This window comes from Watersipora subatra, chromosome 7 (genome assembly GCF_963576615.1).
Source record: "Watersipora subatra chromosome 7, tzWatSuba1.1, whole genome shotgun sequence".
In the NCBI taxonomy this organism is placed as follows: Eukaryota; Metazoa; Bryozoa; class Gymnolaemata; order Cheilostomatida; family Watersiporidae; genus Watersipora; species Watersipora subatra.
This window is the reverse complement of record NC_088714.1, coordinates 50,080,852-50,107,313: the sequence shown is the minus strand read 5'-3', so window position 1 is coordinate 50,107,313 and position 26,462 is coordinate 50,080,852. Positions and strand designations below refer to the sequence as shown.

Here is a 26,462-nt window from a genome sequence, read left to right as displayed (position 1 = left end):
CAAAACCAATAACCGTCAGCAATATAAACTTTGAAGTCATTTTTCTCAACCCAATAAAATATGTACGGATTAGGAGAGCATAGCTACTACTTATACTGTATTTGCATATGTTCACTATCCACCTGCAGGTCATCCTTTCAATTGCTGTTGCTACACTTGGCAACCATCATATATGGTCCAAAATAATTGGTCACAATGCATATCTAACTTCTCTTCGTTTCTTCCCTTGAGTGTAAGCAGTATAAAACGTCGTTCGCCATAATCTCGCTAATGTTTTAAATATATTGCATGATATTAAGGCAGTATTGAGGGCAATCCATCGTCAGTAACATACATGTACTTACATCTATAAATGTTTCATGTGCACGAGCCAGGTAACTCACATGAAATCTAAAATCAATATAAAAATGCACAATTTAAACTTTATGTTGTAAAGGTCACAACAAAGGTCAAGTCATTGAAGCAAGCGGCTGAGCGTTTTAAAAAATATTACAGAAAGTATTTCAAGCTTTAAGCTTGGAATCATTCTGAAAACTGCACACCTATTTCAATGATGGGCAGGGTCCGTTTGGTCAGGCAACACCATTAAAACTATCACAAGTCGCTAAATAAACAGCTCTATACAGTGGATAAAAAGGGAGGTTTGTGTTGTGAGCTAGTTGTGAGCTAATAAGCCTTAGGCATCATCAGACTGGTTGAGCTGGGTTTGATGTTGCAGCTGCTTCAGAATGAGATTACTAAAAACACCATCTTTCACTGCCATTAGTTCGTCATACCATCCCGTCTCGACTACCTTGCCTTCAGAGAGCACAACTATGTTATCCGCGTGTCTTATAGTCGACAGTCTGTGTGCAATGACAATAACAGTCCTACCGACCATTATCCGCTGCAATGCTTCCTGTACCAAGGCTTCGCTTTCAGAGTCCAAGGCGCTGTAAGTGAAAGTAAGAAGTTGTCTGCCCAAGAGAGGAGAACTAATGGATTATGAACTCATCTGTTTAAGAAGTTTTTTAATATACGGTCATACCTTGGCTTTCTAAGACTTGGTTTGACCAAATTAGGTTTCAACCTGAAAATTCAAGAGATCTATGCGCCTCAAAGTTCGATCAAAAATTTGGCTTTCAACCAAACCTCGTACCCTAGGCAAGCGTTCAATACCCTACTAAACTGTATTTTTATGTTACAAGTGATCAAAATAGAAGATGAAATCTTTCCGTTGTGCTTTGTGATTTCGCGTGATATTTGCTAAAATGCATTAATTATTGTACTGCTTCAATTGAATATTTTTAGTTTATAGCTTTGGTGTAAGCTATCCTTCACTACATAAATGTTTATGTTAAATTTAGTACGAATAAAACATCGAATTTTCTTAAATCTTATATCAGATATATTTAATTAAAATAAAACACATACTATTACTACATTTTTATATCTTATATGCAGTATACAAGACTGGGTAAACCAGGCTGAGGTAAAAGTTGCATTGGGAATATACTGCACAAATACATCAGTACAGTACAATCCCAAACCTAGTCTAGTCTGTATTTTAAATATTACATGCTTTCCTATAACCGTTGTTAACATAAATAATATAAATATGTAAAACTGTAAAAAGTTGTTTTAAAATTTACAACAGATTAAAGTTATTTACATTAATTGTAATGAGAAAAAGATTTTCATATTTCGAACAAATTGCTTTTGGAACACGTTCTGGAAAAGATTATAGTCGAAAACTGAGGTTTGGCTAAACAATGATCCAAGATGTTTTTTTCTGCTTGAGTCTGAAGATTTATTTGTTTTAGTGAAAGTAAAAACTATAAAAATTAAAAAGAGAAAAGTATAAAGAGAAAAATTTCATTGGCTGAATTGAAACTTTACCTAGACTAAGTTAGAGTTAGCCCCAGCTTTCAGGTACTGACAGGACTCTGTCAGTACCTCTCCTCCAAACCTATACCAACATTTTAGGTCATGCGGCTCTCGGGTAATGCGACAGCAAAACCTCTTCTTATTGAGCACTTATTCATTTATTTTTTACATACATTGTTGTTTCATATTTCATACAATACACTTCTTTAATGCTTGGGTAACTATTCAACACATTTATTTTAAAAATTATGATAAAATCTTGGTCTGCGGAACAAAGTAACGTCAAATCCTACTTTCTACTAAGTTTCGCAGGCATGCTAGTCTAGCAGTGTGATGCCAGTCAGCAAACAGTAGCACAAGGGTTACGTATTTACCTTGTTGCCTCATCCAAGACAAGAATTTTAGGATCTTTGAGAAGTGCCCTGGCCAGAGCTACTCTCTGTTTTTGACCTCCCGACAGCATAATTCCCCTTTCTCCTACCAGCGTGTCTAAGCCTTCAGGAAAGGATGAAATAAAACTAAAAGCACAAAAAAACGGAGGCTTTCAGTTTGCCCAGAAGTTTGAAATTTGATAACCCGCAAGGCCACACACGTTTCCGTACCAGAAAAAATAATCAATCTAACGAAACAAGATGAAAATATATTTTGCTCCGTGTGTGTACCATCCCAAGACTGGGTTGCAATGAAGTCAACATTTTACAAAGCTATGTTTGGCATCTTCTGCAGGTCACATAGCCACTAGACACAATACTTGAGACTTTTCTTAATGCTTTTGCAATAGCCGCTTCTCATTGGTCAATTTCATAACTACGAAGAGGACTTTTAAGGGTTTTAAAAAGTTAGCGGAGGCAATGAGCCAATCATTAGCTTAACTCTACTCTTTTATAATTAAAATCACAAAATGATATTGAAAGAACAACCTAATTGGTTGATATATTAACAAAACAAATATTCAGTATATTTCCATAATGCAGTAATGCTGAATCGGAGTTGTGCACACTTGGGGTTGCCACATGATAAAGTGTTTCAATGGACATGCACATGTTGCGGGTTAACACGGACGCTTTGTTAAAAATATAATTATTTCTATGCGAGAGGTGATAGCGGCACATTTGGAACTGCTCAAATCGAAATAACAATGGCTGAAGTGTGGAAAATGTTTGAAATGGAACATCTTCATCATTCGAAACTGCTGTTTCCATCTTCTGCAAGCATAAAACATTCAGTACAAATTTGCGAGTAGCAAAACTTGCAAACGTTTGTCATTTCCATCTTGCAGATCACAACAAATTTGCAGATTAACCACATCATGGAAATATGGTTTTTACTGAATAATAGGTAAACTAAACATTTCGAAATAAACATCGACAAAAATTATTATTCATTGAATAATAAAAGTTGTGAGCGCCAATATGAACACCCACATAAGAAAATGCTGCCTTGGCTAGTCCACACCAGCTATAAATTAACTCTAAAACAATAAATATAATAATATTTACTATAATAAGAGCTGAACCCTTTCGATTATCCTACATTTTTAGAAAAACAGTTGCATCATGCGGGATTTGATCTCACATTAACCGTTGTAGACCGACACTCTAACACCTGCTCCAATCAATGCCTTACTACATTCTGAATATTTGTGCAAATAGTTATTACAGCTGACAATCTCTCACCAAACGTATATAATAATATAGATTTTTACACAGACAGAAACTGATTCCAAACTCTTTCACAGGCCCCCAAAGTTCACAAGTTTACCTCCAAGCATTAGCTTGCTTTGCTGCCTCCACAATCTGTTCGGTGGTCACTTTGTCCATTTCCATCTCACTAGTTACACCATAGGTAATGTTCTCTCTGATGGATGTAGAAAAGAGCACTGGTTCCTACACAGTCAGCAATAAGAAAGTAATGACTAGCTGCAAATATACTCAACTTATCTATTATTTTGTGACGGGCTCGTCAATCTATATTCCAACAACAAAACTCGGGCTACATATAATCGTATAATCTTCCTATAATCTTATAAATTTTGTTGTTACTTTTACCATATGAAAATATAAACACGATATTTACAGCAATGTTTTTAATATTTTATCACAATTAGCTTTTGAGCTTCACAGATTCAGATGACAGCATAACAGCGAGTCAAATACTTGTGAAAAGCTGAGTAAGGGGAAGATTAATGCCTTCGGAATTGTAAAGGGGAAACAATTTCTCACACCTAGCTCAACAAAACAAGAGATGAGTTGAGGAACCCATTAACAAAATTCTCAACCTGCAGTTTGTGGGAGACAGCAGAACCGTAATAATAAAAATATACTTCATGACTTGAAATGTATTTTTAATCAAATAGCAAACTACTAACACCATAAAGAGAATAAAGTACATATTAAATGAATACCGGCCACCAACTAATATATATCAAGTCTTGCAATCAAAGGATTCAGACAGCCTAATTATTCATTTTAGCATAATAAAAGAGAGAGAACTAAATTTTTGAACAGTTCAAATATATAGCCACTTGGAAATGAATGACAAGACCTTCATCGTTTTACGAATGTACTCTAAGGTTCTGCTTGAAGTAGGCCAGAGGGGTGCATACTATAATGGGTTAATGGGTTCATCAGCATCAATCTTAGTAGATTTTATCAGAAAGGATCGATATTTATCACTTGAGATTTTGTCTGATGTTTTATGCGATGTGACTGCCATGTTTCAAGATTAGAATCAACAAAACTTGACCGTAGTTAAAATGCTTGGAAGAAAAGTATGTGTTTTTCATGTGCTTTATTGCTTGGCTTTAGGTATAACACATTTATTTTAATACTATGTGTAATTACCTGATGCAGTTATTGTTATATTGTCGAGATGTGGAAAGAATTGGATGAAATACAGTATTCTTATTGGAATACTAGCGGAATATCCGGTGTTGCGCAGATATTAAAATCAGCCTATAAACAATGAGAGTTGTAGTTGCCTGTATGACAATGTAGTTACCTGTCACTTGCCATTAGCCTGGCATATTGCCAATGACTAATTTGAGTAAGCTTACTAATAAGAGCTAACTCCTTGCTCTCACGAGAAACCAAGCATAAAATTATGTTGCGCCGTAATGAAAAGCAGTAGCGTATTTTCACCGACATAGCGACATATATCGCCCAATGAATCCATCAATCGCGTAGCTAAATTGGTATGGCTTTTTCCTAGCAAATGGGAGGGTCAGAGATCAAAACTTCTGCGATACGGATTCTTCATTCCAATATTTTAATAGCTATAGATGAACCAACTGAATTACACGCAGATAAACAGACTTTAAGATTTATATACAGTACATGTATATAGATTTGCTTAAGCATTCAATGATCCGAACATTTGAATGAAATCTTAGAATGAATTGATCTGTATGTCAAGATTTAATTGCCACTTAATCTCGACATTGTAATTACCTTATACATGTACAGTTGATGAAGGGAGATATAGCTTTGAAACTATGGCTACAAATCAATTTATTGTCAATCGTCCTTAAACTTGGAACTTTTACACATATTGTTGAGTATTGATAGCCTGTGAAACTTAATTGATAACAACTACGATACCAACTCAATTTATCATCAATGGACATTATTTCATCATCAATCATCATTATTTATATGGACAGCATGGGGACTTGTTCTACACTAACAATTGTCTCCTCAATGTAAGGAGGCAGGAGGCTTCACTAATTGTATATCAATAGACTGCAGACGATTATCTATTGAACAATAGTACCACTGAGAGTTACAATGTTTAGCAGTAATAATAATAATGCCATAAGCTATAATAATATTGATAATTGATCCAGCTCGGAACATGTTCACAGCAGTAGCGAAAAGGACCAAAAAAGTGTCCCAACCCATTCCGCAACACATTTGTAGCATTTTATGGTATCATCAACAGATGTAAAGTTTTATGTTGATAAATTTAGCATTAAAATAATTTCATGTTAAATTAATCAAACAATTTCATTATTAAAGTTCATATATAATTCGCCATATTAGAATAAGTTTAATAGTTATGACCATAGATATAGTAAACCCTAGATATGCGAATAATCAAAACAAGTGAGGCCTATAATTAGCATGACGCAACGTCATGGTGATGTGCAAAGCGAATCAGCTGATCTATTAACTCCTATTGACTTAGCACTAAAAACTGCTCAATTTTTCCATAGTTTGTGCATCTGAGACTGCATATTTTATTGAAAATATGTAAAACTTATATACAGTAATACTTCAACTTACGAGTGCTCTAAAGTACGCGAAACTTGAGGTACGAGCCCGCTTTTAAGCAAGTGTTAGCACTAACATACGAGCCATGTTTGAGATACGAGCACATGAGTCAGTTGCCAAGTATGTCGGAGGTGTTTTATGAGAACAGCATCACTCTGTATTTTTCAACTGCTCAGATTATACTTTTGTACCATGTTTTTTGTGCGCGATTTTCAGCGCTGAATTATGTGAATTAAAAGTACCCTGCGTAGACCGAAAGTTGGCCGGTAAAAGGATAGATAATGCAAAGAAAAAGCGAATGATAACAATTGATATTAAACGGAAAATTATTGAAAGATATGCAAAATATGTATGCGTGATTGAGCTAGCTCAGCAATATGACAGAAATACATCCACAATTATCAAACACAAGGATTATATTCAAGGCATTTAGTTTGCAAAAGGACTAACCATAGTTTCTAAACGACGCAGCGATCTTCACGACCACTGATGGAGAGACTGCTCAGGCTTTAGATAAAAGACAAACAATTGGCCGGTGACTGTGTAACTGAAACGATGCTACGTAAAAAGGCCGGTGCTATTTATCAAGACTATAAAAAATAGACATTCGGACAAGTTGGCTAGTGGTCGAGCATTAACCCTTGGTGACGACACCTGTGTGCGTCCTGATCGCAACATGTTGAAAGGGTGACAAAGGCAAATGTCATTAGATAGGTTTCTCTTAAAACGGCCGGCTGGTCATGAGAGCGAAACAAAAGAAAAATTAGCTAACCAGCGAGAAACTTAAAACTATGAACGCCGAAGAAATTTTAATTACGTTAAGTTAAAGATTAAAGTTTGCTTTTAGGTTTGCTTTTAAGTTTGTCTTTTAAGACTTGAATAAAATCTAAATTTATCAAAGTCAACTGTTGTAATGAAGGATAACTTATCTCTCCCTCTCTGGCAAATGCTAGCGTTAGCTGCTATTGTATGTATTTAATTTTGCATTTTAATTAATCAAATTTCCTTGCATTATTTTTTATTTGTTGCTTTTTGAAAGCATGTGGTAAGTTAGGACAATAACCAACATGTTCTTTCTGTTACAATATATTGTTTTGAGTGTTTTATTTGCATTTTTAGAGTATGGAAACCAATCAATATAATATATTGATATATATATAAATATATTATATTTAATTGTTCTATATATAAATAAATTGCACTAACATGCGAGTAAATTGACATACGAGCTCAGTCTCGGAACGCATTAAGCTCGTAAGTCGAAGTATGACTGTAATGACTTTGGATGAGAAAGGCAAGAATCTTACACACATGGTAATAAATAATACCAATGATTTAGAAGCTTCTATATCATTGATAATACAAAGAGTGACCAAATAGAAATTAAACTAATAACAAACTAATGAATCAAATGAGATTTAGAAGCAGGAAAGCTGGACCCCTGTATTAAACACCCATTAGACATGACTGAAAATAACTAGACAAGATAGTTTTTGTCTAAGGTTGGTTGAACTAGATACCTGCTTTAAAGTGGCATAGTGTATTCTGATTTTAGTATAGCGATTTACTATAGTTTTGAGTAGACTGTTGGCATGCACTAAACATGTAAAACCTTGATTGAGGTTATGTAATAAGACATATATGTTATTGTCTGTGATGTTACTTGTTTAAAAGCTCTCTGTGTGATACCATAGCTCTCCATGTGTGAACGTAGGCACTTTTCTGCAGCAATACATATTCGGCCTATCAATCTGGTCACCAATCATCCTCTGTTTTTAACTGAGATTATGGTAATGCCATCACTATTTTTACTTCCCACTACTTCTACATCGGTCAAGAACTTGATACACTCATCACATTTGAGTTAGAAAACAATCCTCATCACCGAACTCCTCATCTTCACCTTCCTCAGCTTTTGTCTCTTCCTTCTTTTTTTTAGCCAGAGAATGTAGCAGGAGTTGGCCAGTTTTTTCATCCCTGCTCACATCCAGATCAATACAGTTAACATTGGGACTTGGCGTGATATCTGCTTTTATGAACAGTGCTCGAATTGCAGATCTAAAGCGCTGCACATCTGGATTATTGTTATAGCCACCCTTAGATCGTATTGTGGAAAAAAGAATCTCAAATAATCCTGGTTGATCTCAAAGGTTAGGAAGTAGTTGATGTAAGGGTAGTTGCTGAAAAGATATTGAGCAATGCCATGTACAGATTTGGCTGCTGACTCAAAACCAATGACGAAATGATGATGATTTTCCTATTATTTTCCACTAGCAGCTTTCAGCTTGGTGTCTTTAATCGGCATAGACAGCGTATGATATTGTTGAGAACTTCTTGTTTTGAGTTGAAGTTCTGTTTTGTTATGGGCAATTCAGGATATACCTGGGGTGTTGTGGTCTCTTCTGATGACATTTCACTAAGAATTTGGTCTTATTGTTACGTTTATGACTTAAAAACTAGCATGCCAAGCGTGCTTCCACTACTAAACTTATTGCTCAATTGAGACTTTGATGCTGTGATGCACATCACTACGACGTAACGTCGTGAAAACAACAGCCAATTATAGGCCTCACTTTTGCTCCATTGTAATGATAGCTATTCACCAATCTAGGGTTTACTATATCTATGGTTATGACAATTTATATGCACCATTGCCAAATATGGTGTTTTACAGAATATTCAATTATGTCTCAGGTGAAAACATTAATTTGGTAACAAAAACATTAACTGGCTGTCACCAATGCCTACCAGGTAAGAATATCTCTGCAAAAGCATGGAAGGTTAACATAAATACCTGGGCAACAAGTCCAACATGCTCTCTCAGCCACTGTGGGTGTATCGTATCAACTGGAATGTCATCAATAGTAATCCTGCCACCATCTATATTGTACAACCTCAGTAATAAGGCAGCTATGGTAGACTTTCCTGAGCCACTCGGTCCAACAACAGCAGTTACTTTACCTGCAAATGGAAAGCTGTCAGGCTACGAAAGGATGTTTAGTAACAATATGATTGATAAGACAACTCCATAGAGAATGTGGAGTATGCTATATAACACACGCATACTCTAACATGTTATGCATGAGTCATATGTGAACATGCTATACAGGGAGGTATTTTACAGGCACATTTTATGTGGACATATTATACCTAGACGTCTAACATGGGCGTGTTAATAACTAACGGCGCAGTAACGAAATTTTTTAATATTCGAGATTTTATTTGAGAAAAAATGCAAGCAGCCAAAACGTTTGCAGGTAAACAGCTTCAGTCACGCTCAACTTAGTTTTGTCAGTAGGACCTGAAGGTCTCAGTTGATTGGACTGTATGACATCAGCGAATGCAATTATAACTTTTTTCCATGCTAAAAATGGGATCGTCTACAGATAAAACAGCACATCCAGGAACAACTATGCCTGCATCTTTTGAAAAGACAAGACTTTCTTAAATAGAGGTAGATAACTTACCAACAGGATCGAATTACTAACAATGAATGCAAAGTTTCCTTATTTTTGACTATCATTGATTATCTGATAAAAATATCCTTCAGTTCAGGCTTGCAGGAACAAGCAATGCAACTTTCATCAAGAATGTGACCACCTTACAATCTTCAGTTCAGTAAGTATGTTAATACTACATAAGTATGTTATATCAATATTTACCAAAATGTTTGGACAATCTTAGCGCATTTCAGACAAAAACTGTAGGCATCATACCATACAGCCACGCATTTTATTAATATCAGAACAGATAATACATTATCAACTCTACTTGTACAAACTATATACAAAAGAATTCTGCAAGTATCAACACATGAAAACCATCTGAACGTACCGTATTTTCTGCACCATTTCAAAGGGACAGTCTCAATCCCATGGTCTATTTTTGTACTTGACCAATATATAAGGCACACCATATTACAAGATTCATTTTAAACCATACATAAAAAACAACATCAAAGACAAAAAGTACGTTTAGTCAACTTTATTGGATAAAATATTCACTTTTCTTCCACAAAACTGTCAGAATTTTCATCCTCGTTATCCGAATTGATTAAACAGTGGAGCTATTTTAAAATCAGCCATTCCAGGCTCGTCTACATCATTGTCTGAGTCTGAATCGCCAGCCGGTAACAACCTTAATGCCAGTTTTAATAAAGGCTGGCTTTACATTGGCCCATGCGCCCACAGTTCACCAGCACATGATGGCATAACCGGCTCACCATTGCCTCCGAGTTCAAACTGCGCTTACTAAGCATATCGCGCTACCAATGATATTTCACGGGGTTTCTCAAACAAGCAAATAGTTATTAGCAGAGCGACTCTGTTGTATACTTAGCAAGAGTTGTCATTGTTTTAGCAGGAAAAGAACTTCGAAGCGGTAACCGTAGAGCCCTTACCAAAGAAACAAGATATTTTAAAACTCAGTCTATACACAGGATGCACCATTTTAAAATCAATTTTTTGAAAAATTGTAAGCTTTTGAGGGCGAATTACGGTGGAAAAAATTTGGTACTAGTAACTCTCCTATTAACCTTGACTACAAAACGAGACAGACAATCGTGCACGCGATAAAAATACCTTTTAGACTAGAGTCGATCAAAGTTATACATCTCACTGATAAAAGAATAGAAAAAGAGAAGATGAGGAATAACCTGCAGGAACATTGAGACTGAGGTCTGTGAAGATAGGTATGTCTGGGCGGGTAGGGTAAGAGAACTTTACATTAGCTAATGATATATCCCCGGAAAGAGCTCTATCTGGCACAACCCCGACATCTGCCGGAATCTCAGGCTGTCTGTTGATCAACTCAAATAGCCGCGTAGAAGAGCCGAGACCTGGAAAGGAAATGCATCTAGCTTTAGTTACCTGCTGTACCATGTCATAGACTAGCTCTAGGTACCTGCTGTACCATGTCATAGACTAGCTCTGGATACTTGTTGTACTATGTCATAGACTAGCTCTAGATACCTGCTGTACCATGTCATAGACTAGCTCTAGGTACCTGCTGTACCATGTCATAGACTAGCTCTAGGTACCTGCTGTACCATGTCATAGACTAGCTTGAATCACAACTCACCGATGAAGATACCTCCTGTTTGTCCTAGTAATTTCATCAGTCATGTCACATAAATTATACCAAAGTAGCTACAAAAAGAAGCTACCTTTACAACAGTTGAAAAGTACAGTAGACTAGCTATATAACATAAATCTGCTTCTAACTAAACTCCTCTTAACTTAAAGGTTGACTTGCAACAAAATTCACATTACAGTTATTGGGTATCAAAAGATTCACCATGTCGTACTCTGTTGTGTTGTAGGTGCAAAATATGTGGGAATGTGATTACAAGCTCTTAAAAGCTCACAAACGAACAGTTAATCGCAGCCACACGAGACCGACGTAGTTTGGATTCGCTTTCCAAAATGGCTCAAACTGGCTGTAGTTGTTACAGGATGGTTTCTGTTTACACTTTCATGCAACCTCATTCGTCAAAATATTTTCACAAATATACTTCCCACATTCATCGTTTACATCGCAGCTATTTGGTATCAAAAGATTCACCATGTTTTACGCTGATGTGTTGTAGGTGCGAAATATGTGGAAATGTGATTACAAGCTCTTAAAAGCTTAAAAACGAAAAGCCGTGGTAGATTGGAATCTATTTATTTCTCTGATGTAGTCATGACAGTTTGGTTGTTTTGTCACGTGACATTCTCATGTGAATTGAAAGGCCAATAAAAAGCTCAATATAAACTTATCGTAGCACTAGTTTATGACAAACACTTCGGGTTTTACCAAAGACCCCGTATCAAATATAGATGCTCGCTACTTTACAGTTTTGTTTCGGCCTGGTCTAATCGGTAAGTCGTAATCTGATCATGTGACCCAATACTTCGCAAATAATTTTTGCAGCACTTTTCGATTATCACAGGTGACCAACAGGCTCGTCATGATTATCAAACAATGATATGTACTCCTTCGAGCTAAGGTTAAGAAATTACGTGAATTTTTACAGTAAATTATAAGATATCACTGCTAAAAGTGACAGCATTACAATGACGATAAAACAAACGGGTAAGAACAATAGACATGGTTTTATTGAATGCGTGAAGTATATTTGTAAAAATATTTCGACGAATAAGGTTGTATGAAAGTGTAAACGGAAACCATCTACCACAGCTACGTCCCATTTGAGCCGTTTTGGAAAGAGAATCCAAACTACGGCGGTCTCGTGTGGCTGCAATTAACTGTTCGTTTTTGAGCTTTTAAGAGCTTGTAATCACATTCCCTCATATATAGCACCTACAACGCAACAGAGTAAAACATGGTGAATCTTTTAATATCAAATAACTGTAATATGAATTTTGTTGCAAGTCAACCTTTAAGTAATCTGTGTAAAGTTTTTACGTTGCATGACGTAAAAGATTCCATATAACATAAAGCATTACATGTAAATCAGTGCAAATTCTCAAATATGATTTAAGTAATGCGAGTCCCATAGTTCACCTTGAAAATATCATTTTCTCTTTTGCCACACTCAGCAGAGAAAACGATGGATCTTTATTATTCTTGTACCCTGACAGTCTAGTGTGTGATGGGCGATTGTCAGGTGTGACAATAAAGGGCAGGTAATAAGTAGCTGCATAATTATTCCGAAACACCTAAAGGCAGTCGATTGGTGCAGGTGTTAGAGTGTCGGTCTATAGAGTTGAATGTCATGAGTTGGAGTCTCATTGAAAGCTATCTTTTATCTTAACCTCTAACCCTAGCTTCAAACAGATGGACAGACAGATGGATGGACAGACAGACATCGCTCTTATCAAAGTAAAAATGTATTTTCTATCACTTCCTTTAAGACATATACAATATTTTTTCTCTTTTTCTTTACAGCATAGCCCTTGTTGTGTAGAAAGAAGGGAAAAATCAATTTAAATTAGCATTGAAAGGATGCGACCCCTTATCTTCAAGTGAAATTACCGTAATCGTGGACACTAAACAAAGTAAAATTGATAAGGAAAAAGTTGCCGATACAAACCAATTATACTAACGTTACTGTACAGTCATTAAATTAAAAAGTTTAGTTTCTTTTTAGAATGATCCCTTTTCAAAAGGGTGAATTTGGGAATATTTTAGAATTTGGGTAACATAAAATTTCTATAACGTAAAAGTTCTTGGAACGGATTATTTACGTTGTAGGAGAGTCTTTAGTATTTAACAGCTACAGGGTATGCAAACAATCTCTCAGAGAAAGAGAGCAAATTCAATCAGTGAAAAACAAAAGGGCAAGCACTATAATACAAAGCAATTAGGTAAATTTTATTATTTCACATTTCACTCAATGCTTCTTCCCAACCATACTCTTGGTCACTTAAAAGTGAGCTTACACAAAATTCTAGTAGAACTTATCAGAAAGTAGCGGTATGTTTTTATCATTTGAGATTGGTTTTGATGTTTGAGGTGATCGAATTGCCAGGATGTTTCAAGATTAACATCCATAAAACTTCATCGCGATTAAAATGTGAAGATTAAAATGTGCAGGTCAATTGAAAGATTAATTTTTAAAATGCTAGTAGACCAACTTATGGTTATCAGTTACAAAATAAACATTTATTCTTAGTATAGTACAGAAACAAACCCCTAATATTCTACTACATTTCTCATCAAAAGGTCAACTCAAGTTCATGCAGCCACATATTGTCGAAATATAAAGATGGGGAGGTGAAAAATCAGGGGTATCTGTTAGTTGGTTCTCTAAAGGCTGCCAATTGCTGTATGTAATTTCATATATATACATATATGAAATGATACATATATACAAAATATATAAACATAGATATGCAATATTATTCATAAGGATAAAGCAATAATCTAAAGTTAATCTAACAAACAGAAAACAATAAATATAAGTCCTTTGTTTAAAACGAAATTTATCTATGACTGCTTAATAATAATTAAAATCTAACAGCTAATGAAAATTAAATCTGTTTCTAATAATATATTTAAATAGAGGGGACTCTGAGCTTTATTTTGATATATAATACATGCATCTTTAAAGCAATGCTTAGCAACTAAGACAACATATTTACTGAAATTGGTCAAAATTCTGGGGCAGTCCGTTTAGTTTTCACACTCCTATGAGTAAAAAATCAAACATTATAGTAGAGTGAGAGAAGTCAGCGTGAATACCGATATCTAATAGCTGAGGCTAAAGGAAAACCAGGGAGACTGACCTTTCATGAGTTCTGTGTAGAAGGAACTGAGACCGCTGACTGCTGTGCCAGTGAAGACCACGTAAAGCATGAAAGAAGAGAGTTGGCCAATCGTGATAGAGTCAGAGGAGACTAGCATTCCCCCAACATAAAGCACAGATATCACCATCGAGTTGCCGACAAGCCCTACAAGCGTGTCACAAATAATAAGTTAATGAACGTTAATGAGTTAAATGGAATACAAAAACAACTATCACAGGTTGTAACATCACTAACTGGAGACCTATGATCAGACCTAAACAACCAGTCACTTTCTTACAAGTTTATTCTATGAACTTAATACACACTAGAATGATGAAGTATTTGTAGAAAGCAAGCAAGTCCCATCCTAAATCAACTATGTACTTGAACTGGTTGAGTCCATTTTCAGTGGCAGTAGAAATGTGTTCTTTTGCAATATATAAATTGGTCACCGGATTTTACAACTGCAGTTCTTAAAATTTGAATAGAACCAAAATACAGAAACTAATTTTTAGCAAATAAATTTTCAACGTGAACAGGAATCATTATGACCACAGGCTATATGATAAGTTATTGCTTCTAGGGTCTCATTCACACAGCAGTATAACAATGGTGTGAGATACTATTCCTGCTCCTAAACTGAACAATGACAATTTTACTTTCAGCAATATCTGTTCCGGCCTAATGGAGTTGCTTTCTCATTAGCTATAGAAATGAAGAAATTTTCTCAGCATGCTCAATGACAATTTCCGATCAGCTGAAGTAGCTCTACATGGTGTATAAAACGACCGCTATCAGTCGCCCTTGACACTCATCATTGGTAATCACCAAAGGATGCTAGTATGATGTTCAGTTATATCCAGTATAGTTATATGATGCAGACCAAAGGAGTGTAGTTTTACTGTGGGTTCACGTCGCTATTCAAAGGTGTTATGCAATATGACATACCGTAAAACCATAATAGAAAGTTATCGGTAGAAACACGTACACAAAATGAAACTAAGAGAAACATAATTATACATCAATAACAATCAACTCTTTCCTTGTTGTTTTAGTGGTTGCCATGGTGTTAGTGGCAGTGTACCTGAGATGATCGATCGTCACTATCATCAGAAATGCATACTGATTCAAAGTCACTTAGGTCTAAATTTTATCTATTGTCATCAGATTCGTCCACCGTGTGGTTAGCAATCTTACCGGACGGTCTTAAAGTGTTTCGATGAACAATGAAAATACTCTACAGGAAGACTGTATGATGTAATAGCAGCCATGGTTATAGCGTATCAAAGTCCATTTTCTAACGAAACAGCTCTATGTTTTTTTCTTTAAAACTTTGAAAGGGACAGCATCCAAATAAGTCATAGCCGTATCCAGCTAATATGATTTAATCAAAATAGTTCCTTGCTTAACTCAGTCTGATACTTTGGCATATATGAAAAACAGTTTATTTGAAAATGCCCAGGCTGATGGTACTAATGTTGCGACACCCGAAGGAGAATGCAAAATATAGGCGACATTAGTAACATTTTCCCCGTAGAAATATTAAATTTATCTTCCAAAAATCCTGACAAGCTGGTCAAAAAATACAACGCCCATATAGGAAATGGGTTAAAAAATACAGCACCATGTCGTTCAAATAAAGGTTTCACGGTAGTACGTGTCATGTCGGTAAGTTCATGTAAAGACTTGAGTCTAGAAACAGGACAACATTGTCTAGAGTCAGTACAACTATGTCTAGAGTCTAGACCAGTTCTAGAATGTTGTAGACCAGCTATAGCCAAATGACGGATCTAAATCCGGATCTTTCAAGCTTTATTGTGGACCTTTCAACTTGGCTGTCAAAAATAAATTTTTAAAGCATTTATTTTAAAATTTAATTTACAAATTTTTTTGTAAATTTGTTTGGTCATTTAGTTGGTCATCACCTGTAGGGTTCAAAAAGTGCCCAATAACTACTAGTCTAGCTAGAAGACTACTTACTAGCTTTGCCTCAACCTACCTATGTGAATCATTGTTTTCAGTCATGACTTTTAAGAAAAACAATCAAAGAACATGACTTACGAATACTCATGTTCATGAACTTGTAAGAGCTGCTGTAAGTAGCGCTAAACCGCATTTTGATAGTATTGTGAAGTCAAAGTCAACTCATCATTTTTCTCACTGATATCAGACAAATTTATTACAGACAAATTTATTACAATTCATTCATTGACTGATTTTTAGTCAACTTATGTATATAAATAAACTTTTTAATGTGTATTTTATCTTATTTTTATTTTTATCATGTATCTAAATATGTGGATGCTTTTGTATAGTGAAAAAATGCGCATCTTCTGCTCGTTGTGGATCATTCGGTAATTTGTCAAAATCGTTTGGCCATCCTTGGTATAGACAGTGCTGCACTGACAAAATCTGAAATCACTCTAATGGGTCGAATGAGTGAATGAGTTCGGAAAGCAGTAAAAGATTTAAAAGGATGCATAGGAAACAAATGATGGTAGGAGAATATAATTTAATAGCCTCTGCTCACCGGTGAGGCAAAAGAAGCAAGCTCGCGCCAGAGATTCTGAATATGATAGCCTTAGTACATCCTCAACTCTGTCATCATATCGTATAGTCTCATACCGCTCCCTCCCAAATGCTCGCACAGTGCGTATATTAGAGATCCTCTCTTCGGATACCTACACATAGTACTATTGTTCAAGTAATGTCTAGACATTCATAAAACAAAATTATAAATACATTAATATAAATAGTAATACTAAAACGTTAAACTGGTAGCCACCACCAAAAATGGTTATCAGGTAATATTTATTGTTTCTGGCAAAAGATAAAAAATCTGAGTGCAATATAGCCTGTTTTAAACTCACACTTTTCACTGAAGGAAACATTTGTCAGCCCTATATCACTGACTAGCGAAATGCCCGACATTGCACAGGTATTAAAGCTCCGCTTATAAACAGTGACAGGTAATGTAGTTGCTTGCCACTTGCTATTAGCCTGGCACATTGTCAATAGCTAATTTGAGTAAGCTAGTTGATAAACTTATTAGTAAACTTACTAATAAGAGCCGTGAGAGCAAGCATAAAAATACATTGCGCCATACGCATAGAGGTATGCATATTTTCACCCACAGACCGACATATATCGCCTATTGAATTAATTGATAAGATATTTGCCTGGCGAACGGGAGGCTCTGAGATCAAATCTTCTGCGGTACGGAATCTTCATTACAATATTTTAATAGAGCAGGCTCTATAGCTGGACAAACCATATTACACACACAAACTTTGAGATTTATATCTTGACTAGCTGTACTACCCGGCGTTGCCCGGGTAATGAAAAATTCTTTGTACAAAAGGTTTATTTGTATTTAAAGGTTGACTTGCAACAAAATTCACATTACAGTTATTTGATATGAAAAGATTCACCATGTCTTACTCTGTTGTGTCGTAGGTGCAAAATATGTGGAAAGGTGATTACAAGCTCTAAAAAGCTAAAAAACGAACAGAAAATTGCAGCCACACGAGACCGTCGTAGTTTGGATTCCCTTTCCAAAACGGCTCAAATGTGATGTAGTTGTGAAAGATAGTTTCTGTTTACACTTTCATGCAACCTTATTCGTCCAAAAATTTTCAGAAATATACTTCACACATTCAACAAAACTATGTCTATTGTTCTTACGGGTTTGTTTTATCGTCATCGTAATGCTGTCACTTTTAGCACTGATATCTTATAACTTACCGTAAAAACTCGTTTAATTTTTTAGCCTTAGCTTGAAGGAGTACATATCATTGTCTGATAATCATGACGAACCTGTTGGTCACCTGTGAAAATCGAAAAGCGCTGCAAAAATTATTTGCGAAGTATTGGGTCACATGATCAGATTATGACTTGCCGATTAGACCAGGCCGAACCAAAACTGTAAAGTAGCGAGCATCTATATTTGATACGGGGTCTTCGGTAAAACCCGAAGTGTTTGTCATTAACTAGTACTACGGTAAGTTTTATATTGAGCTTTTTGTTGGCCCTTCAATTCACGTGAGAACATACGTGACAAGACAATAACCAAACTTCGTGGCTACGTCAGAGAAATAAAGAGATTCCAATCTACGGAGGCTTTTCGTTTTTGAGCTTTTAAGAGCTTGTAATCACATTTCCAGATATTTGGCACTTACAACACAACAGAGTGAGACATGGTGAATCTTTTGATACTAAATAACTGTAATGTGAATTTTGTTGCAAGTCAACGTTTAACATTATAACAACGTTTGCCATTCTAACTTTTCAACTACATATCATTAGAAAAGTGTTTTGCGTAGTTGAAATAAATTAAGAGAGAAAATAAAAACAACTGTAAAGGTCTTCAAACTTTGTCAAACAACTGTAACTTTTAAACTTCATATCATGAAGAAAGTGTATCGCGCAGGTCAAATGGATTCGAAAAAAATAAAATAATTATAAAAGAGTTTCAATGTAAATGTGAAATAATAAGAAAGCAATAGCTAAATTAAGTCTGTTCTGCTAGACCAAAATAAAAGATGATTTGGTAATGATACGATTAATATGAACTGAGAAAACATCTGAATATGTGACATTATTAATAACAATTCGTGCATAGAAGTGTGTGTGTGTGTGTGTGTGCGTGCGTGCGTGTATAAAAAAGGTCACCGTTCCAGCAAAATTTATCCATCAAAACTTTGAATACAACGATACTGGTACCTCTCGACACTGGTACAAATGCAAAAATGGGATATCGGACTGTCTGTGTCTGACCAAACAGTGAGAGAAGGTAGAGGCCATTTCTACTTGAGATAATACATATGTCCTCGTAAAAATATTGACCTCAACCACGATTTAGCATTTCAACCTTGTGTTCAATAGAGTTTCAAAGATTACGGCATGTGGCAGGTGCATAAGCTATATGGTATATGATAACGTCATTGATCAATACCCCTTGTCTAGCTCAGTGGTAGAGTGCATGGATTAGAAACATGAGGTTGCAATCTCTGTGAGTCCAAATCCACCGGCATGCGTAATTTTAATTCCAAGATTTTAATAGCTATAGCCGGACATACCAAAGGACAGACAGAAGACCAACATTGCAAGATATATCATAAGTGGCACCAATGATATACAGCCCAAAAGGATAGCCGACGGCTATCATATGGGCGGGGTTTAATGATGGAGCTCTATTAGGATTGTGCTAGCCTGGGTTTCAAAGCAAACACAACTCTCGCGGGGCGGTCGCGTTGCCTTGTTAGGTTTTAGAAAACACGAATCGCTGTTATCGTTTCATTAGCTTATTCAGCCAGTAGACCCCGCGGGTCACAATAGCAAACATTGAATTTATGCAATGTAGGGGTAATACCTAACCAAAATAATGTATCTATTCAAAATAAAACATTTCAAATTACCTACTTTTAGTAATTTTAAAATTAGTAAAGGTCGTAGTATATGCCTAAAGTTGAATATAATTACCCGAACAACGGCATTTTTTTTCTAGTTTTTGATTAATATTTTGCCACCCCTAATATAAAATGACAAAGTCTTTCATCGGTTTCACATTGTTTTACCTTGCCAATAAGATGGGACAGCAGGCAAAGCTGTGCAGTGTAGTTTTCATACTCAAAATCTAAATGCAAAACCGAATTTGAGCTATTTTACGATTGTGACTATTAATATCACGAATGCTTGTGAATGGCAACTGACTGATCATAACGGTGACAATATTGGGATACTATATTTATTTGACAACAAAATGAATTCAACAGATAAGTAAAATAACCACTATAGTTCGTAATATTCGTAAATTTACAAGGTGCTTTATTCAGCATATTTGTTTGTTCGGGTGCCGTGTTCGGGTTAATCCCAACAGAGCTTCATCATTAAACCCCGCCCATATGAGCGCCGTCGGCTATCCTTGGGGGCTGTATATCATTGGTGGCACTACTCTTCGCTGTACTTGGTTATACTAACCATAGTCAGAGCAACTAGTATCAGCTATCTTTCTCCTAGTGATGTAAATGCTCTGCAACTAGACAAGGGAGCACCAACCTGTGTAGAGAGAGCCAGACTATCTTGAACTTTTCCACTCAGCTTTTTTATGTACCTCCCAAAAGGAAGTGACATCATAGCAACAAATGGCACAATACCAAGTCCTATCATGGATAGCATAGGGGATGTGTACACCTATGAAATAGAGACTAAAATCTGATAGAATATTCAAGATAATTAAAGGAGGTGGGGTGAACTATCTCCGTGATTCTTAGCTACAATGAGATCACAGTCTATATGGATGGAAAGATGAATTCATTCTACAACTAGCCTTCCCTCAAACTATATAAAGTCAAAACACACTTTCAGTTCACAATAATGCATGATATAACAGTCACACTTTGACATACGAGCTCAATGCGTACAGGACTGAGCTCGTACAGCAACAAATCAATTTTTCATCAATAAAATAACTAAATACAAATTAATCCATGTCCAACCTCTGAAAAAACACTTGAAAACGGAATATTACCATGAAAAGTCAGATTTTTACTTGTTCCAATTCACTACCTTCAATCATAAAGTAATATATACCTATCTAGTGGTCATGATCTGCAGTAAAACATAGTATTATTATGTACAGTAAGTATTGTATGGGAGTTCTTACCTTCTAGACAGACAGTAGTGGCTAACGGCAGTGTGAGAGAAACTTGATAGGAACCCTACATTGGTACACTACACTTTTGTGGCAATACTCATGCACTAACTAACAATACCAAAAATTTTCATTAAACTTAAATGAACTTAGCTTACAACAGAGACACTTTAACAGTAAGTTTTAACCCTACTTTACACTAAACTTTATTATAACTTGGTTTCAATTTTTGGTTTTTTAATTTTTCTTCTCCTGGCTTGTCTCTTTTTCCCTTCACATTCAGTTTTAGCAAGCCTTCTTTAAATTTTTGTCAAACTGATCAAACTGTTATGTGTACATACCACCATACCGGCACATGTTGTATATGTACATACTATCATAACAGTACATGTTATATGTGTACATACTATCATAACAGTACATGTTATATGTGTACATACCATCATAACAGTACATGTTAAATGTGTACATACCATCATACCAGCACATGTTATATGAGTACAAACCATCATACCAGCACATGTTATATATGTATATACCATCATAACAGTAAACGTTATATGTGTACATACCATCATACCAGTACATTCATATATGTACATACCATCATACCAGTATGTGTTATATATGTATATACCAACATACCAGTAAATGTTATATATGTACATACTATCATACCAGTACATGTTACATATGTACATATCATCATACCAGTAAATTTTATGTGTGTATACCATCACACTAGTAAATGGTATATCTGTGCATACCATCATGTCAGTACATGTTACATGTATAACATACAGCATACCAGTAAATGTTATATGTGTACATACCATCATGCCTGTGCTGACAAGAGCTGTAGCACCCGCCCTCAAGCCGTCAGATATATTCTGAGTTACAGAGTTGGCCACAACAGTTGTATCCGAGGACAGCCTGTTGATTAGTTCACCTGTTCGATTCTTATCAAAAAAAGCTGTTTCTTGTTTCATTATTGAAGTGAAAGCTTGACTTCTCAACCTCTTCACTAATCTTTGACCTAAATTACAGACATTTGTTGGTACCATATAAATACGTAGTTTGGAACCTGACAAATGAAAAGTTATTGTGTAAAATCTGTGTTAGAAAAAATTTTGATTCTCTATTACACACCAAACTAAAATCACCTAAGTTTTGAAACCCCCACCTAGGTTTGATCGAACCCTAGGGTTTCGCTGAGGCAGTTCTAGGGGTTCAGTGAAGGTCAAGACATATAAGTGGTCTCTCAAAGGCAACAGCAGAAGTCCAACTGATTTGCAAGCTCATGTCTTTATGAAAAAATATGTAATTTGTGGTGGCTTCATGCATTGTATTAGTTTTTCCTCTAACACAGTGATGCCGATGCACAGTTCATTTTGGACACCAGTAAAACAAATACTTATATCTTGAATGTGAAAAAATCCTAAATGTATTTTATTTTTCAATAAAGGGTGTGGTGAAAGCGCATATGAAACTGAAGGGGTTCAGTACATCCAACAAGGTAAATAACCACTGATCTAGAGCCACATAGACAAATGTAGAAGAAAGTCTTTTCTGTATCGCACTGCCAACAACAATAAGGCATAGACTGACTCACCTGATGTCTGTATAAAATAGACTCTGCCAAAGTTGGCAGCCGCACCAATGACAAAAATGGCAGCTAGCACTTGTGTGATGGGAATCAGCGTGTCTTTTATGTCCCCTCCATCTTTGTGACTCGAATATATCACATCTATGATTCTACCGACAGCGTACGGCAGAGTCATGGTAACACCCGTTGATATGAACAATAATCCGACGGCAGCTGCAAGTTAACAGTACTAACCTCTGACAATGTCAGCTCTGGGTTGATGAGTGATCAATACAAGACTGTTTAATTGCTGGTATAATTGTCCTTTTGTTCACAAGATGTTTTTAAATAAAAGCTGAGTTGCAGTTATAACTCTCTAACAAGTATATTTAAGAGAGTGTTGGTGCTTTTGCCTAAACTGTTTCAACATTAAATATTACTAAACCTGAAAATATTTACCCAAAATAAGCTTATAACAAAATTATAACTTTAAGAGTGTCTGAAATAACTGCAGAACCCATAAGAAGAACCAACCAACAACAAAGCTGTATTAACTACACTCATATTGCGGTAATGATATACTTTTGTTTTACTTTGTTTAGACATTGACAATATAGTTTTATTATTTGTTCTTTGGAGCATCGACCTTACTGTCTAGAAAAAAGTAAACAAATCGAATTAAACTGACATTGAAGGAGTGCGTTCCCCGTAACTTATCATTAAATTATCGTAATCATGGAGCTTAAAACGAGAGAACATGATTGCAAAAATGAAAAAAGTTGTCCATACAAACCAATAACACCAGTTACTGTGCAGTCATTAAATTAATATGTTATGTTTAGTTTTGCTTCTTTGAAGGACCAAGCTGGTGAGTTCATAAAAATCTTGGAACGGATTTCGCACTTTACATGTATTTTACTGTTCGTATAATGTAAAATCTCTATAACGTAAACGTTCTTGGAACGGATGATTCACGCTGTAATGCACTGTGGATACTTTTTACACTATAGTTGAAGCTGCCTGTCAATAATCAGGTAGATCTTATTGAACAACTGGTCAGCGAATCATTCAGAATTATTTTTATTGCTGACTAATCAAAAACTGACAAGCCAACCAGTGAAGCCTCCTACTTCCATTCTATTTCACTCCAATAGCCAACCACGTAAGACTATAGCACCACCATAGCGCGATTTAATTTTGTCATTAACAAATTTAATCAGTAATTCTGAGATTGAAATCGATAAAGATATTATTTGTGTTTAAAAAAAGTACACTGATATGAAACGAAAGTATCATAATATCAGCTTCTATTGTTATGTAATAGAATATTTTGTAAATACTTTTATTAAAAAAGAGTTGTCAGTGAGTCAAAAATTGTGAGTCCTGCGTGTCCATGAACCTTTAAAATACTTTAAGCTATCTTATTAAAATGTCAAGCCCAAAGAACTTAAAGCGTAATAAATTACTAGTTTCAACTGTCATTTCAAGATAAATTAATATTTATTAGAATGGCTCTATGACTTCACTGGCGAAAAATGTGTCACCAAACACATCTAAACAGTGTTATGCATCCTTAGCCTACTAGCTGAACAAAAATTAGCGCATGATTGCATTGTCCGTTGATGAGCTCATTAACATTGGAACTAAAGAGAGTAGTTAAAGCTTACTATCCGATAGTTAGCTAATGTCCATATGATAACAGCAACCATAGCACTAAATTATATAGTATTAAAACTAATTATATTAGGCTATAATTCTGTTTTAATGTTTTACGGATGATACTTAGCTGTTTTCTTCAAGCTATATTTACATGGTGAGACTAAAAACCATAAACTTACACGACCACGAAAAACGATTTACCTATGAGTCTACTTTTCTCAGGCTGAGCCAATGCCAATAGACTCCAGATTTCTCCCTTCCGGGATCTCTTACTATCACTCTGAGCGAATCGTTTCGGTATTTGTTTAAATGACTGTGTGGCATCGACAGGTGCTGACCTCATGAGCAGCAAAGGAACTCCTCGCAGAGAGAGAGGCTTAGCACCCCTGCCATTGCACGGAAAGAGCAGCCGTGACAGCATGCTTTAGAGGAAGCTAAAAATCAATTTGACAAATAAATACCAAACATAGCATGACTGGCTAAACAGCTTGTTCATCCAAAAACTGTTAGTAGTAAAGAAAAGTAATGCTACAAGCATATCTAAACATTTAAATCTAAGGTTAGCAGTAGGTTTATTTATTTAAATTTTACTTGCATCTAAACAGGCTCTAGAGAGCAGTCTTTACAGCCTATCTCTTGATGTTTTTACTCATTTGCCGGTTTTTTTCGTTTGTCTATGGTGCTTTTTAATGACAAATGACTAGATTTTTCATTCTATTATTCCATGTATTATATTTGAGAATAATGTGAGTATAATATAATATGACAGTTGTGCATATCTCTGTATTCTAATGAATGTTGTGACGATTGAAGCAATTTTGAAATAATTAAAAAATAATTTTCGATTAGAGTAATCCCGATCTTTTTACTTATCAATTTTTTGTGAAGCGCCGGTTTTGTCATACCAACATGGACTATTTGTCAAACAGTCTGTACAAAAATCATTCGATAATGTCTAGACGAACAATACCCACTAAATCGAGCAACAGCGCGCTATGTGACTATTCATATATCACCTGCATATAGCATGCATTTTTAATTTTTATGTAATTTTATATATAGACTGAGTTTAAAAGATTTGTTTCCACATCTATACAATATAAAAATGGCATTCCTTATAGACATTTGCCTTGGCATCAATTCTGTCACAAACTCTAGTATTTGTGTTTTCTGTAAGAAAAAAGCTTCATTAAAGGTTCATTCGACTGGCTTCGTTTCAAAGTGGAAAAAACACCAAAAATGAAATACTGTCGGAAGACATTTAGACAACCAAGGAATTTGTAGAGCTTTGTTGAGGGTATAAACTTGGTCTTACAAAATGTTTATAGTTGGTTTTACTTCATTAAAAGAATGATATTCTCATTAGTTCGAATGGCCAGACAAAAGTATCACATTACAACTGTGATGGTGAAGTATATTTAAAATTTTACTTCATTGACTCTTTTTTGAATAATATTTAAGATAGCAGAAGTTGAAAACTTCCAGTGCCAATGAAGACAACCCTTCATCTACAGATTTACTCGCTGGGCTTGAGGCCAGCAAGGCCTCGAGGCGCTGAGCCCACAGAAGTTGGCATAATTTGGTGATGAAGACAACATTCACCATTACACCAAAATTAGAAAAATAGGCTTGAGGATGATTAACTTAGGCTTAACAAGTGGCTTTGGACATCTCTTTCAAAACTACTAAGTGTTGCAATCTTACGTATGTCTATTGGGAGACTTTTCCATTGTGATAGAGCTCTATATTCAATTGTTTTTGATAAGAAGCAGTATAATTAAAATATTGGTAATGTTAGACTGGTTTTCCAAAATCTATTATTATAGTGAGAATTTTTCTTCATTGTATAATCAATTGAATAAAATTTTTAATGTGATAGCAATGATATACAGCCCCCAAGGATAGGCGACGGGCATCATATGGGCGGGGTTTAATGATCGTTCTCGGTTGGGATGAACCCGAACACGGCACCCGAACAAACAAATATGCTGAATAAAGCCCCCTGTAAATTGACAAATATTATGAACTATAGTGATTATTTTACTGATCTGTTGAATTCATTTTGTTGCCAAATAAATATAGTATCCCAATATTGTCACCATTATGATCAGCCAGTTGCCATTCACAAGCATTCGTGATATTAATAGTCACAATCGTAAAATAGCCCAAATTCAGTTTTATAGATTTTGAGTATGAAA

General features: G+C 35.5%; 1 protein-coding gene across 1 annotated transcript; it reads right to left on the bottom strand.

Annotated features, from left to right (window-relative positions):
- Positions 1–264: 264 nt before the first annotated feature.
- On the bottom strand, positions 265–24,694 carry LOC137399378 (ATP-binding cassette sub-family B member 10, mitochondrial-like). The gene is made up of 11 exons (XM_068085459.1): positions 24,466–24,694; positions 22,633–22,839; positions 21,854–22,056; positions 20,426–20,560; positions 16,899–17,049; positions 14,369–14,533; positions 10,792–10,974; positions 8,932–9,098; positions 3,628–3,752; positions 2,241–2,384; positions 265–932 (listed from the first exon to the last, which is right to left on the bottom strand). Exons 1-11 carry the CDS (start codon positions 24,683–24,685, stop codon positions 677–679), a joined length of 1,956 nt encoding a protein of 651 aa, XP_067941560.1. The 5' UTR covers positions 24,686–24,694; the 3' UTR covers positions 265–676.
- Positions 24,695–26,462: the final 1,768 nt, after the last annotated feature.